The sequence below is a fragment of the Strix uralensis genome, chromosome 5 (assembly GCF_047716275.1).
Source record: "Strix uralensis isolate ZFMK-TIS-50842 chromosome 5, bStrUra1, whole genome shotgun sequence".
Lineage (NCBI taxonomy): Eukaryota > Metazoa > Chordata > Aves > Strigiformes > Strigidae > Strix > Strix uralensis.
Genome location: NC_133976.1, coordinates 15,918,294 through 15,930,493, shown reverse-complemented (window position 1 = coordinate 15,930,493; position 12,200 = coordinate 15,918,294). Strand labels below are relative to the sequence as shown.

Genomic DNA, 12,200 nt, shown 5'->3' with positions numbered 1-12,200 from the left:
TATAAAATTTACAGTCTTGTGTTGTGTAATTACAATAGGCAACTTCTGTAAATTTTTACAAACTGAACCTGTGTTGAAAACCTAAGATGCAGACTAGTGGAAAGAAATTAGATGATTCTGTCCTAACACAATATTGCTACCATATAGGCATTGTTCTAATGCATAAGCTTTGCTTTTTCTTCCTTTCACAAGTATATTGCTACATTTTTCCAGACCACTGCTGTTCCAGACCAGTGAGCATATTGCCAGTAGCCCAGCTCTGGGAGAGGTTATTCCATTCAGCATTATTCTTCAGTTCTTATTTACAAGAGCACCACCAGAGTTAAAATCACCCTTCCAGGTAATAAGATCAACCTGTCTTTCCTTTCGAGATGTCCTAAGGAGGAATGAACATTGTAGTTCGCCCTAGTTATTTTAGTTAAAAAATATTCAAGCTCGTACTTTATATGATTTGTTGGCTTTTGTTTTTATTGTGGTGAAGGTGTTATGGTCTTTGACTTCATGTTTTGATAAATTAACAGTAGGAAGATGATAACCAGATTTTAAATAGACTCTCAATTCTTTAATAGTCTGTCAGCTCATAGAAGAAATTGCAGGTCTTATCCCAGACTGCAAATTGCCTGGATCCTGCTCATGTAAGATACAGGAAATCTCAGTTCAAACCCCTGTCAGAACTGGGCTGATGTAGGAGATCACCTCTAAGCTCCCAAATAACATATTGGACTACTTCTGTTAATTGCCTCTAATTCCTTAACTCATTCTGCATCACTGCAGTATTAAGAGAGCCTCATGTGATCTTCATTTATGTCATCTCTAATTCTGAAATTGGTGTGTTTCCTTTTTCACATTTATGTGTAATTGATGTTTGTGTTTCTCTGTGTCAGAGGGCTGAGTGGTCCATTGCCCGCTACTCCCAGTGGCTTGATGATCATCCATCTGAAAAAGACAGGCTTGCTCTCATACGGTAAAAATCATGCTTCTTTCTTCTCTACATTTATGATAATGGAGCAGTAACTTATCTGCACACCAGGACTGGTCTTGAAAAGTAAAAAAATGTGCTATAGGAAATGTATCATAAATACTGTTACCCTCTCTCCACTCATGGGATGAGTTGCTAAATGGGAGAATATATAAACTGAACACACTTCTCCACCCCCTGTACCCAAACCCTCAAGTGCCTTTGGAAGGAGCACATAACCTCTTGCAAAGGAAGGAAATGATGCACAATGGTGGTTTAAATTAATACTGTGTTTTAGCAAAACTGCCTCTCTCAAATGTTGGAAAGTCAAGGCTGCAGCTGTCCTGTCTTCTGTATTAGGAAAGAGAAGCTTTGGAAGCTTCAGCAATGAAAATGTAGGTGGGAATTTAAAAATGGAAGACCCTTGTTACACCCCTGTAATGTTAGTCTTCAGGAAATCAGCCCGGGATCTTTAGGAAGTGATAATTACGTCAGATTTTTAAAATCTTCCTAGGGTAGATGACTTTATAGCTAAATACTGTTTTGCATCTTAAAATGTTAGGAAAAGTTATGAATAGTCTTGTTTTTCAAAACAAGCAGATTTTTAAAGTACGTTAGAGAGAACAGATGTGTTGCATGAACATGACAGAGCCAGCCTGAGGATCCTCAGGGTTCAAGGCTCAGATGGTCATTTGGCTCCTAACACTCCAAGTCTTCCAGCCATCTTCCCAGTGTCCTGTCCCGACCTCAGTGTCACCCACTCCAGTGGCACGGGAAAAGTTGTGGCACATAGCTGCACTGGGCTTGATCTGGGAGCCAACTCTGTCCTTAAACTTCTGCACGTTGATGTTGCCAGCTTTTGCTGAAATCATAAAAACTGTTTCACTTTTAAGTTCCAGCCAGCAGTGGTTGTGCTTGAGAAGATCAACCATTATCTGTCTGCACTTTTAAAGCAGCTGAGAGGAGTCTGCTATAAATATTTACAGTTCTTGAAGCTGATAGCACCATACAGTCCAATGTAGTGCTCGGACCAATTAAGGAAATACTAGTTGATCACCAGTAGATGTTAGTAGGATTTATTTCCAAAATATTAAAATGCAAACTGTGTCTCTTCATATGCATATTAAAAGAGTATTTTTTGAAAATCATACATGTTGTTAGTCTAGTTTGGCTACAAAACTAAGTTTTCTTGAATCTCAAGCCATGACACCTTGAATTACAGGGTAATGGATAGTAGGTACAGGGCTGATACAGCTGTATATGTAATTTAGTTATGAATATTTCGATTGTAATTTCTGTCCTGATAGTACTGGCAAAACTGACAATGTTGAATTTCAGACATGTTAGGGAAAGTCAGGAATGCAAATCATTTGAGAACTGATTCGATTTTTTCTCTTCAATCCTTTTACACGAATTTGAAAATGCATTCTTTAAGCTACAGCACGTTTTTGTCTTTGCTTGCAATTAAATTTCATCCAGACTGATTCAGTTAGTGGGCTTGCTGGTGGTCATTTTGAGACACTGATAAATTGCTCTGACCATAGAGGTGTTAAGGGACAAGCCTTGGGACAAGGCTTTTAGGCAGAGTGAGTGTCATCTATCAGACCAAGTAGTGTGGCGGGAATACTTTAGCTTTTCATTTCAATCCTTTCATTGAACCCTTTATTCATTTTGCATGAGACACACTATTACAATATTTTAACTTTGTAATTTCAAGAATGTGCTGCTGCAACGTTATCACTTGGCAAGGTTATCACTTGAGCATTTTACAGTGAGACTCTGGTCCTTTTAGTTTGCACTGTGGAGTGCTTGGACAGCCGTCCTCCCAGGGCATGGAGAGGGCAGCTTTGAAGATCTGCCCTTCCCAAAGGCCTCTGTTGGCATTCCAGTGTCTCTTCCCTATTCTTGTTACGCCAGAGCAAGGCTGTTTGTCACTGCCCACGCTTGACTGCTTCTCCATCCATCCCCAGGCCCACCGCTGGCAGGCATCACTCATGCAGCTTTACTGAGCCCCATGAATTAACTACACTGGATCTGTCAAGCAGACTCTTCCCTCGGGTGGTTTGGTTGGCAGCTCATGTAGCACCGCATGTGGAGGAACAAAGAGCGGGGACTAGCTGACCAACCCTTGAATGCAGGTCAGGCATTCTGGAGGGAAGGGGATGGTTCTCCTTTGCAGACACTGGTAACCTCTGTAGGCATTGCTGTATGCATTCACCTTTTTACCATCTCCTCTCATGCCTATTAGTCATTTCTAAATAGGCTGATTATCTGTACATAGGGCAGGCAAGCAAACGTCAGTCACTAGTATAGCCACGTTTCACTCATATTTTCTTTAATACTCTATTGAAAGATTTCTGAGCCAGCTCTTCATGTGTCTCATGAACCGAAATTGAACTACAGGCATCTTGCTCATTTGTCTGGAGTCTTTTATCAGTCACCTTCTTCAAGCTTTTTCTGCCTGTAGTTGTTCAGCTCTGCTAATTGAACCTTGGATGTTCAAGCCTTCAGATCCCTGGCCTACATCAAGAAATTATCTTTATGTTTGCTGCAACCTTGCAAATGGTAATTTTCTGCAACTTCCCTTTGTAACGACTGTGCAATTACTCTGGGGACCTGCTGCTTAGATATTAATTCACTTGTGTTATCAGAATCCTTACAGCTTCATATTAAAGCTAATTGCAGTGCTTCTTCCACTCTGTAGTTCTTAAACGCTTCATATGCAGTGTGGTGTTAATGCTATGAATTAGTAGCATTCTGAGCATTTTTGTGCATTTCTTTTTGCTTGTATTCAGCATGAAGGGTGGTATTTACCTGGCCAGAGGTATATTAGCTAGACTCCCTTTATAGTCAACAGAGAGAAACAGGCGCTGCTGGGGCTGATTCATCTCATCCTGAAGTAGGTACCTAAAATAGGTCAGTTGCGTTGTGTCCTGAAAGCTCCATTTTCTCTGCTCAGTGAAGGGAGCGTGGGCTGGGACATGGGAGCTCTCTCAGGCAGACAGCTGCCCTGCAGGCATTCAGAGTTAGGTGAGATGACCCCGCTGCAGGCATCCTCCCGGAGCGGAGATTGTGTTGAAAGGAGCCCTTCTTTAAGTGGCCAGGGCACTTCTTTTCTTTTTCTTTTTAAATTAAGTTCGAAAACTCAACCTTTCTTCCATAAAAGAAACCCTGTTAGATGTGGCAGGATTTGAGCCAGCCTGATGGACAGTTCATCCACTCAAGGGCCAAATTCTTATCTTTACCATTTGAGTGTGGGTAGACTCCCCTTACTCAAGCTCACTGTTGCTGGAGCAGATTTGAAAGTCAGGCCCAGTGAAGGCTTCGTTTTCGTAATGAGCTGATATCCTGAGCCAGAGAGTGGCTCTGACCACTAACCTGCCGGGGGCTGGGACAAATGCCTGCTTGGGGATCACCACGAAAGCCCCATCTGTGCATTAGGTTCAGTCTCACTAGGCACAGCAGCGTGACAGCTTTGCCGCAATCAGCAGAGCTGTGCTGGGTCACTGCTCTGCTCTGCTTAAAGCAAGCAAGAGGCAGCCACGCAGTGTGGCTGGAGGGCTGCTGCGCGCTCCCTGCGCCTCCGAGCGCTCCCCGGCCAGCACCAGGCCATTCATAAAAACCCTCCATGTCACTTAGACTTGTCTGTCAACGCACAGTTCCTTTGATCTCTTTATTATGCAATCTGGAATAAACCAGAGATGTCTCTTGCTAATCTGTTGTCCTGCAGATGATGCTGTTCAGTTTTACAGTAACTTTTGTAGCACTCGATTAAATAGATCTGGTGTCAGACAGATGTGCTCTTACACAGCATGTTTTCCATTTTATTCTTTGCCCTGAAGTTTGCAGAGCAAACAGACTTTTAACAGAGTACTAAAGAAAAGTCTGGCCCTGCTGGCCTCCAGCTGCCCTGCTAATTGATTGGGACCTGAGTGCACAGGGCACTACCCCACTACTGAACAGAATTGTGATCCCTGCCTCTTCTGAAGCTTACAGTGTAAATCAGGCTCCATTTGACCAAGTCAGAGCCCAGAAGGGTAGTGCTAGTATTCACAATTCCATATAAAATGAACTAATTAATTAGAGTAGTTCTAAATGATATGCATTAAGATCCCTTTAAGAACCACAGCCCAAATCATACTTTTTTTTTTTTTTTAATTTTAACTGTAGATATAAATCTTCATGGGTTGAAATAACATTTTAAAAAAGAACTATCTGGGTCTTATATAATCAGCTTGTCCTGATTTCCAAGAAAGCTCATGTTTTTGCTCAAGCAAGTGAAGTAATTTAATAAGTGCTTTAAAATCCTTTTCCTTATGTGGGAGGGCATCTTAAACTTAGATTTTTTTTCCTTACTTCTTATGGCATTTTTAATGAAGCATTAATATATGCAGAACACCCCACCAACCCTCTTTCCATAGCTCTCTTTTACAAACAATATTTGTAATGTATACCATAGCTTGTCTTTTAAAATAGAAACAGATTGCTGAACAGGTTTTATGTCCTTTATTAGACTGGAAGATGCTGAATTTAGGGCATTATTTAGTCTAATCCCTTCAAGAGTATGTTTTGTATATTACATAAACAGGGTTTCTTCCATCTTCTTAAACATCGGTAATATAACTATAAATTACATCTTTTTATATGACAACAGCTGTGATCTCTTCTGTGCTGGAGACTTGATGATACTGCTTTCACCCATGATGCCGTTTATTTTTCCATTACTACTTAGGCACTAGTGTTTTTACAGTGTCCTCTACAGGAGCAAGCCTACCTTTTTTTAAGAAAAGATTTTAATGGTAAACTGGTGCCTCTGAATTGAATTCTGTACTGCCAGCATAGTTTACAAGAGCTTGTTTGAGCTCAGACTGATAAAATTTACAAAAATGTCATAATAAAATCTGCATTTCAGATGTTAACAAAGCTACTAAACTCATTTATCTCCCAAAATGAGGCACACTCATGTTGGTACCTCAGCAAGTTCAGTGAAGTGCATTGTTACAAGTTGCCCAGCTCAGCCAGCCTGAGCTGAAATCTGGCTGCGTGCAGCAGCAACCATCTTGCTTTGCCGTAAGCAGCTTCCTGCGCTTCCGTATTTCTGTATGCTGCAGTCCCGAAATCCCACCCTTAAGACTTGGTAACTCTCTTCAGAAGAACAAAATTCCCATCCCAAATGTACTTCTGAAATCACACCTACTTTATGACCAGTGATGCTTTGGTTACCTCTCGCAGCCCATTCCTCCCTTGTGCTCTGAAGCAACCTCACCGTTATTCTCTGGACTCCAAACATCTTTCTCCCTGGATTAATGATTTCTGCCATTTTACTACCTGGACCTTTTGTTATAGGCAATGCTGTTCCTAATAGGATGGACAGGCTTCCTGGCCTGTCACCATTGTGTCATTACCATGGGCAGCACTGCAGAGGAGAGTTTCCTGAGCTGATCAGAGCTTGACCGTGATTATGAGCTGTTCCATGGTCATCAGGTAGGGTGTGTTGCTCCAGGTGACTGTGGCTGCCTCTTGGCTCCCAGCCTGTAGCAGCTGCAGCAGCTTTTCATCCTCTCACTCAGTGTGAGGCCCCTCCAGCTGCTTTCTTACACCTGCCCACGTGGGAGGCAGGCTGCTGCTCTGCCTTGATGGGTACGTGAAGTAGGTAGTTCTCCAGGCCAGTTCTGCTCTGGAGGTGCCCATGTCCTTTGTTCAGTAGTAGATGTTTCTCCATGACTAGTTCATTCTCTTGGCACTGGAGTTCCTGTCAGTTTTTCTCCCGGCGTTACAGCAGAATCCCCACCAATGGGAGATGTGGCATTTGCAGAATAACCTTCACAAGTTGAAGGCTGACAAGACAAGGGAGTCTTACATAAATATTAAATTTGGTGAGCAGTTGGTGCTCACCATGTCTTTGTGGATTAGGCCATTAGTGAAACTCCTACTGTCTGAGAAGAATCGTATCATAGAATGGTTTGGGTTGGAAGGGTCCTTAAAGATCATCGAGTTCCAACCCCCCTGCCATGGGCAGGGACACCTTCCACTAGACCAGGTTGCTCAAAGCCCCGTCCAACCTGGCCTTGAACACTTCCAGGGAGGGGGCAGCCACAGCTTCTCTGGGCAACCTGTTCCAGTGTCTCACCACTCACAGTGAAGAATTTCTTCCTTATATTTAATCTAAATCTACTCTCTTTCCGTTTAAAACCATTACCTCTCGTCCTATCACTACACTCCTAGTTAAAGAGTGTTTTTACACACAAAGCCAAGCTTTTGTTGTAGCGTTTCAGGTGAAGTTATTGATTATGAATTGCATTTTAACATTCAACTTTAGAGCGCTTAAATACTTTCATTGGAGGTACAAGCATGGGACATGGGAAAATAGTGAATGCATTTAGTCTTAGAGTATTGAGAAAGGTTTTATTTTCATTGCTTAATGTAAAGCTGTACAAGGTCTGTTTTAGAAAAATACATGAGAATTCACTTTATAGTATTGATGGAGTAGTAATTATTGGTTGTCTTTTGAGTGGAAAAGATAGTTAAGATGCTCCTGGGTTGGTCATATTGATGAAGTTTGACTCTGTCTCTTTGAAACAACACAAGCAAAGCCACAGTAAAAGAGTGAGCACAGCAGAAGAGAGCTGACAAAGATCAACTTCTGTCAAGCTGTTGGTCTCTGCTGGAAAGAAGGGTCTGGGCAGTTCTGAGGCCACCAAACAATTTGTCAAGTTCCTTTTAGCTGCCCTTTGAGTTGTAAGAGGACAGTGGCTGCCACTGATGTTTTGCCAGTTAAATCAGATTCTTTTGAGGCAGGAGAGAAGGAAAAAAGATAAAAGCTGCTGGAAGGTGTGACAGCAGGACTCTAATACTGGTGTTGGGCACTTAGCGTAGCCTAAATCTCATTCCTTCTTGTTTGATCTGATGGGAATAACAGTCTGGCTAAGGATTATCAAGGGCTGACATTGAGTGGGTTTGGGTGCTGCTTTTAGGGTAAAGCTTCTCCCTTTCATCTGAAGGGATCTGGTTATCTCTGTCATCTTTTTCAAGGGCTTTTTCAAAGCAAGGAGATAAAGTCAGAAAGGGATAGCAGTGTTACCATCTGGATAATGATGCCAACCCACAACTTCACCAAGAGGTGTCAGAGCTTTCTAACTTAAGCAGATCAATATGTTTTTTTCTATTTTCAGCTTTTGATGACTTCTAAAAACTATTTGGGCCCAAAAAACTTTGGGGAGTGCATAGAGGAAAAGACAGGGACACTGGTGAGTGGAAGGGGAGAGACTCAGCAAGATGAATAACAGTTACAGTAAGAAAACTGTCATGGGAGTTTCTCAACTGTCTTTTTCATACAAGGGAGTATTTTTTGTGGAAGGTAACTAACATCTAATGTGTTTAACGATTGCTGCTGACCAGAGCACTTGAGCACTGACCCAAGTGGAAATGCGAGACACATCTGACACTTCTGAAGCATTTCCCCTCATCTTGATGGGATCTGTGAGCCTTCCCTGCCTGCATCTCCCACCTGCTGCTCAGTCTGCTCATCACATGCTCTGCCCCTCATTGCCACAAGAGGCCAGTTTACTGAAAAAGCACACTCACCTGCTGTCCCTTTCCCCCATCTCACTTCTTTTTAAATCCTGGGATTTAAAACTTACCTGCAGATGTGCCTGATCTCTCTGCAGTCCATCATGCTGATGGCCTTTGCTGGGAGTGAGGTGAGCTGCACCTGAAGCACTTTGTGGCTGCAGCAAGCAGTTTTTTGGTTGTTGCCTCTTTCCCTGTAGACCCTGTGCTGCTCACCAGAGGCCATTGGGAAGAGCAGACGGAAGGTTTTCAGGGACCTGACCAAGTAGAAGAAGTCACCTTCATTTTGGCTAGATAAAATGAATATTCTTTCCCTGCCTGTAACGGGGGATAACTTTTCTCTTGCTGTTTGTGACAGCATGCAAAGTGACTATTCAGAGTGTGTTGGTACCTGGTGTGGACCCCTCAGCATAACTCACTAGTAAGTTATCAAAATTGAAGAGCTCTCAAGTGCATCCAGGCCAGCATGAGGGACTGTTCCTGTGCTCAGTCCCTTTATTCTTCTGAAGCCTCTCAAAGCTCCTGTAATCCAGTCCATCCTCCTTTTGCATCACCTCTGTCTTAGACAATGTGCTCTGGGCTTCAGCAGAGGGAGTCTGAAGTCCAGCAGCCCTGCCTGGGGGTGTCGGGAGCTGTGGTGCATGGTGGGCACTCTTGCCCTTGCAGTTTCATTCCCATCCTGTGCTCAGAAGGAAAGCTGCCTCGGGTTCCTTGGTTGTACAGTTGCACGCTTCACTCTCTCCCTGTCAAATTCCATTAGCAACAGGCCAGAGACTCTGACTGCACATGTGTGCGTCTGCTATGTGTGGACACCCAGCTCCTCCCGTTGCACTCTGGCAGTGAGGCTTACAGATCAGCGCCTGGCTTTGGTGGGGAGGAGCACTGCTGGCAGGAGCGGGTGCAGCCCCAGGACCTGCTTGCAGGGCCAGGCTGCCATCGCTGCCACTGGCTTCTCGGAACCCAAAGCTCAGGCTCATCTCTCCAGCAAATTGAGCCCAGGCTCTTGGCCTCAGGAGCATCGCCCACTAATAAATGACCTTTGCTGGACATTCCCAGCAGCACTCTGACATAGGTGGGATTTAGTTTTTGTTTAGGAAGTTCAGAACCCTTGCTGGTTTAGCAATAGCTTTACTGACAGGCAGCAAAGTGTGTTACAGCCCCACTTCTTCCTGCCATTGCCTCTGGTTTGCCAGGCTTGGCTGTAGCTTCCCAGTGCTGCAGCATCACACGGGGATCTTGGCCCCTCTTCTCTCATCACCTCACTCCAGGAGGAGCCTGTATGTGTGCATGAAACAGAGGCTGAGTCTCACTCTTCAGTGTTTCTGCTGTCCTTAAGCCTTGCCTAATTAAATGCCTATGTACTGCCTACCACCTCCAGGTGCCAGCAGGCACTGATGGGTTGGTAAGCAGTGCTGCCTTATGTCCCCTTAACTCTTTGTGCAGTGTGCTGATTTTGTCTGGGGTAATTTCCTTCACAGTAGCTAGGATGGGGCAGTATTTCACCACAAGTTTGTTGGAAGTAGCAGCGAACATAAACACAGCTCTGCCTTGGCCCAGCCCACCATCCTGCAGCAGTTGAGTGTGTTTATAGGCACGACACTGCACTTGCTCTGAGTTCCATCTCTAACCCTGTGCCATGCACCTCCCCACCACCAGATGTCCAGATGTGCACAGCCACCACCAACCTCCCCCCGCCCCCCCGCCCCCCCCCCCCTCCGTGGGACTGGGCATGTTCCTGCACCTTACCACAACCCCTCACTGGCAGAGCAGCTGTGCTGGTGTCCTGGTGTCCCCGGCACCTCCACAAAGGAGTGCAGGAGACAGACAACCCCCCCCCCCCGGACTGCTTCCCCGCTCTGTGACCCAGAGTGGCGATTTCAGCCCTGCTGCTTGGCATCAGCCACAGGACCCGCTGCCCCATGGGACGGGCCTGGGCACGGCTGGGACAGCCTGTAGTTGTGCTGCAGCTGCCACCGCCAGAAGAGGACCAGCCATGTATCAGGAGTTGTCTTAGTCCCCACTCAAAAATGGAGGTTTGTTGTTTGTGCGTGTGTTTTCCTTAGTGTCACACTTTTGCTGTAAATAGCACCAATGGAACCTAATAGAAACAAAGAGTTTTAGAAGGAAAGCCCAAGATCATTGTATCTATTACATGGAGAAATAGAAAAGGGAGGAAAATCAATATTAGAAGCCATATTTAAGTATGGCAAAGCTAACTTGGGTCACTTAATGAACTATTATGTTGGAATTTGAGCAGATCAGCATTTACAGTCTTTGTTTTATAGATATGCTGTCATTCAACAATACTATTTACTAGAATAGTTGGATGAAAGGCGGCTGTGTTGTAATGCAAGTTACATTATGTACAGACAAGTACGTAATCACAGTTGCCCCTCTTAGCTTTCAATCTGTGTAAATCACACAAGAGTACTTCTGTGTGTGCCCTCCTACGACAACGTGTAAGAAAAACACAGCAGACACGTACAGACGCGCACATACACTTTGTCTGTCGGTCAGCGCAGCATTTCCCAAAGGACACCAGCAGTTTAAAACACTCAGCCAGAAAATCACCTGAAGGCATCTTGGTTGTTCACCAGTGCCCCAGTTTTCATTCTGTAAGTTGCACCCTTCGCGTCTGCAGCAGCTGGAGTCTATTCTTTTCGTCTCTAAAGGTTACCAGTACAGCAATGTGCCCAAGTCTGTGCGTCAGAGCTGTCATTTCAAGCCATCTGCAACATGCTGCTGCTGCTTATTTAAATGTTAACTTGTTCACTCCTCAAAACATGCAAGAAAGGAGAGAAAGATCATGAAACAATTTATGTAGCGCTTTGTAAGGCCTTTCTTGCCCACCCCCTTCCACAGAGACATGTAAGATCACCTGAGGAAAATTCTGTCATTGATTAATTTCAGTTCCTGAACATACAACATTTGTATGCTATTTAACTGCTTCAGCTACTTCACTTTTTTTTTTAGCGGTGCACTGGAAGCTTACGTTCAATCAGTAAGGACAAGAGAGGGGAAGGAGTTCGCACCAGTCTATCCCATAATGGTTCAGCTGCTGCAGAAAGCGATGTCAACCCTTCAGTGAATGTGTGGACAGTAACACTGGGAGCGGACAGTAACGCAGCCCTGCGTCCTTGGTGCCACAGATACGGTTCATGTAAATCATCCCCACGTAAATCAGCTTTACAACAAAATGTGTTTACCTACTTCATCCATGAAATTTCTTTTTGCTTTATGTTCGAATTATAGGAACTTATAGTATTTGTGTATAAATAAGGAAATTGTACCATTTTTATGTGCTGTAAGTCTACATCTAATAAAAATGAATAATTCTTTAGCAATCCTTTTGATTTTAGAAAGGTATAAAATTAGACACACTCAAGTATTACAGTATAATTTAGTATCTCAAAGAAGGAAGTAGCTCTTTTCCTACAAGCACAGTTTTAAACAGTTGGATACATTTTAGCCTTATTCAGAAGACTGTACTTTTGAAACGCTAGAATCATCAGTTTCCATCTAAATATCACTGATTTTAACACAAGGAAAAATATTTATAAATAACATAAATGATTATTGAACTGCTATTTGCTTTGAAATGATTTATACTGATTTCAACTCTCTTTTTGCTTAAACTGTAATAAAGAACATCACTGACTATCCAATCCTGAAT

At 43.6% G+C, this 12,200-nt stretch overlaps 1 protein-coding gene across 3 annotated transcripts in view; it reads left to right on the top strand.

Moving 5' to 3' along the window:
- Positions 1-12,192, top strand: part of COG5 (component of oligomeric golgi complex 5) — a 214,829-nt gene extending 202,637 nt beyond the window's left edge. For all 3 annotated transcript variants that reach the window (XM_074869976.1, XM_074869975.1, XM_074869977.1), the window contains exons 20-22: positions 214-340; positions 885-964; positions 11,501-12,192. In XM_074869976.1, coding sequence (XP_074726077.1) covers positions 214-340; positions 885-964; positions 11,501-11,615 — 322 coding nt within the window. In that variant the 3' untranslated portion in view covers positions 11,616-12,192. The remainder of the gene's footprint in view (positions 1-213; positions 341-884; positions 965-11,500) is intronic.
- The last annotated feature ends 8 nt before the right edge of the window (positions 12,193-12,200 follow it).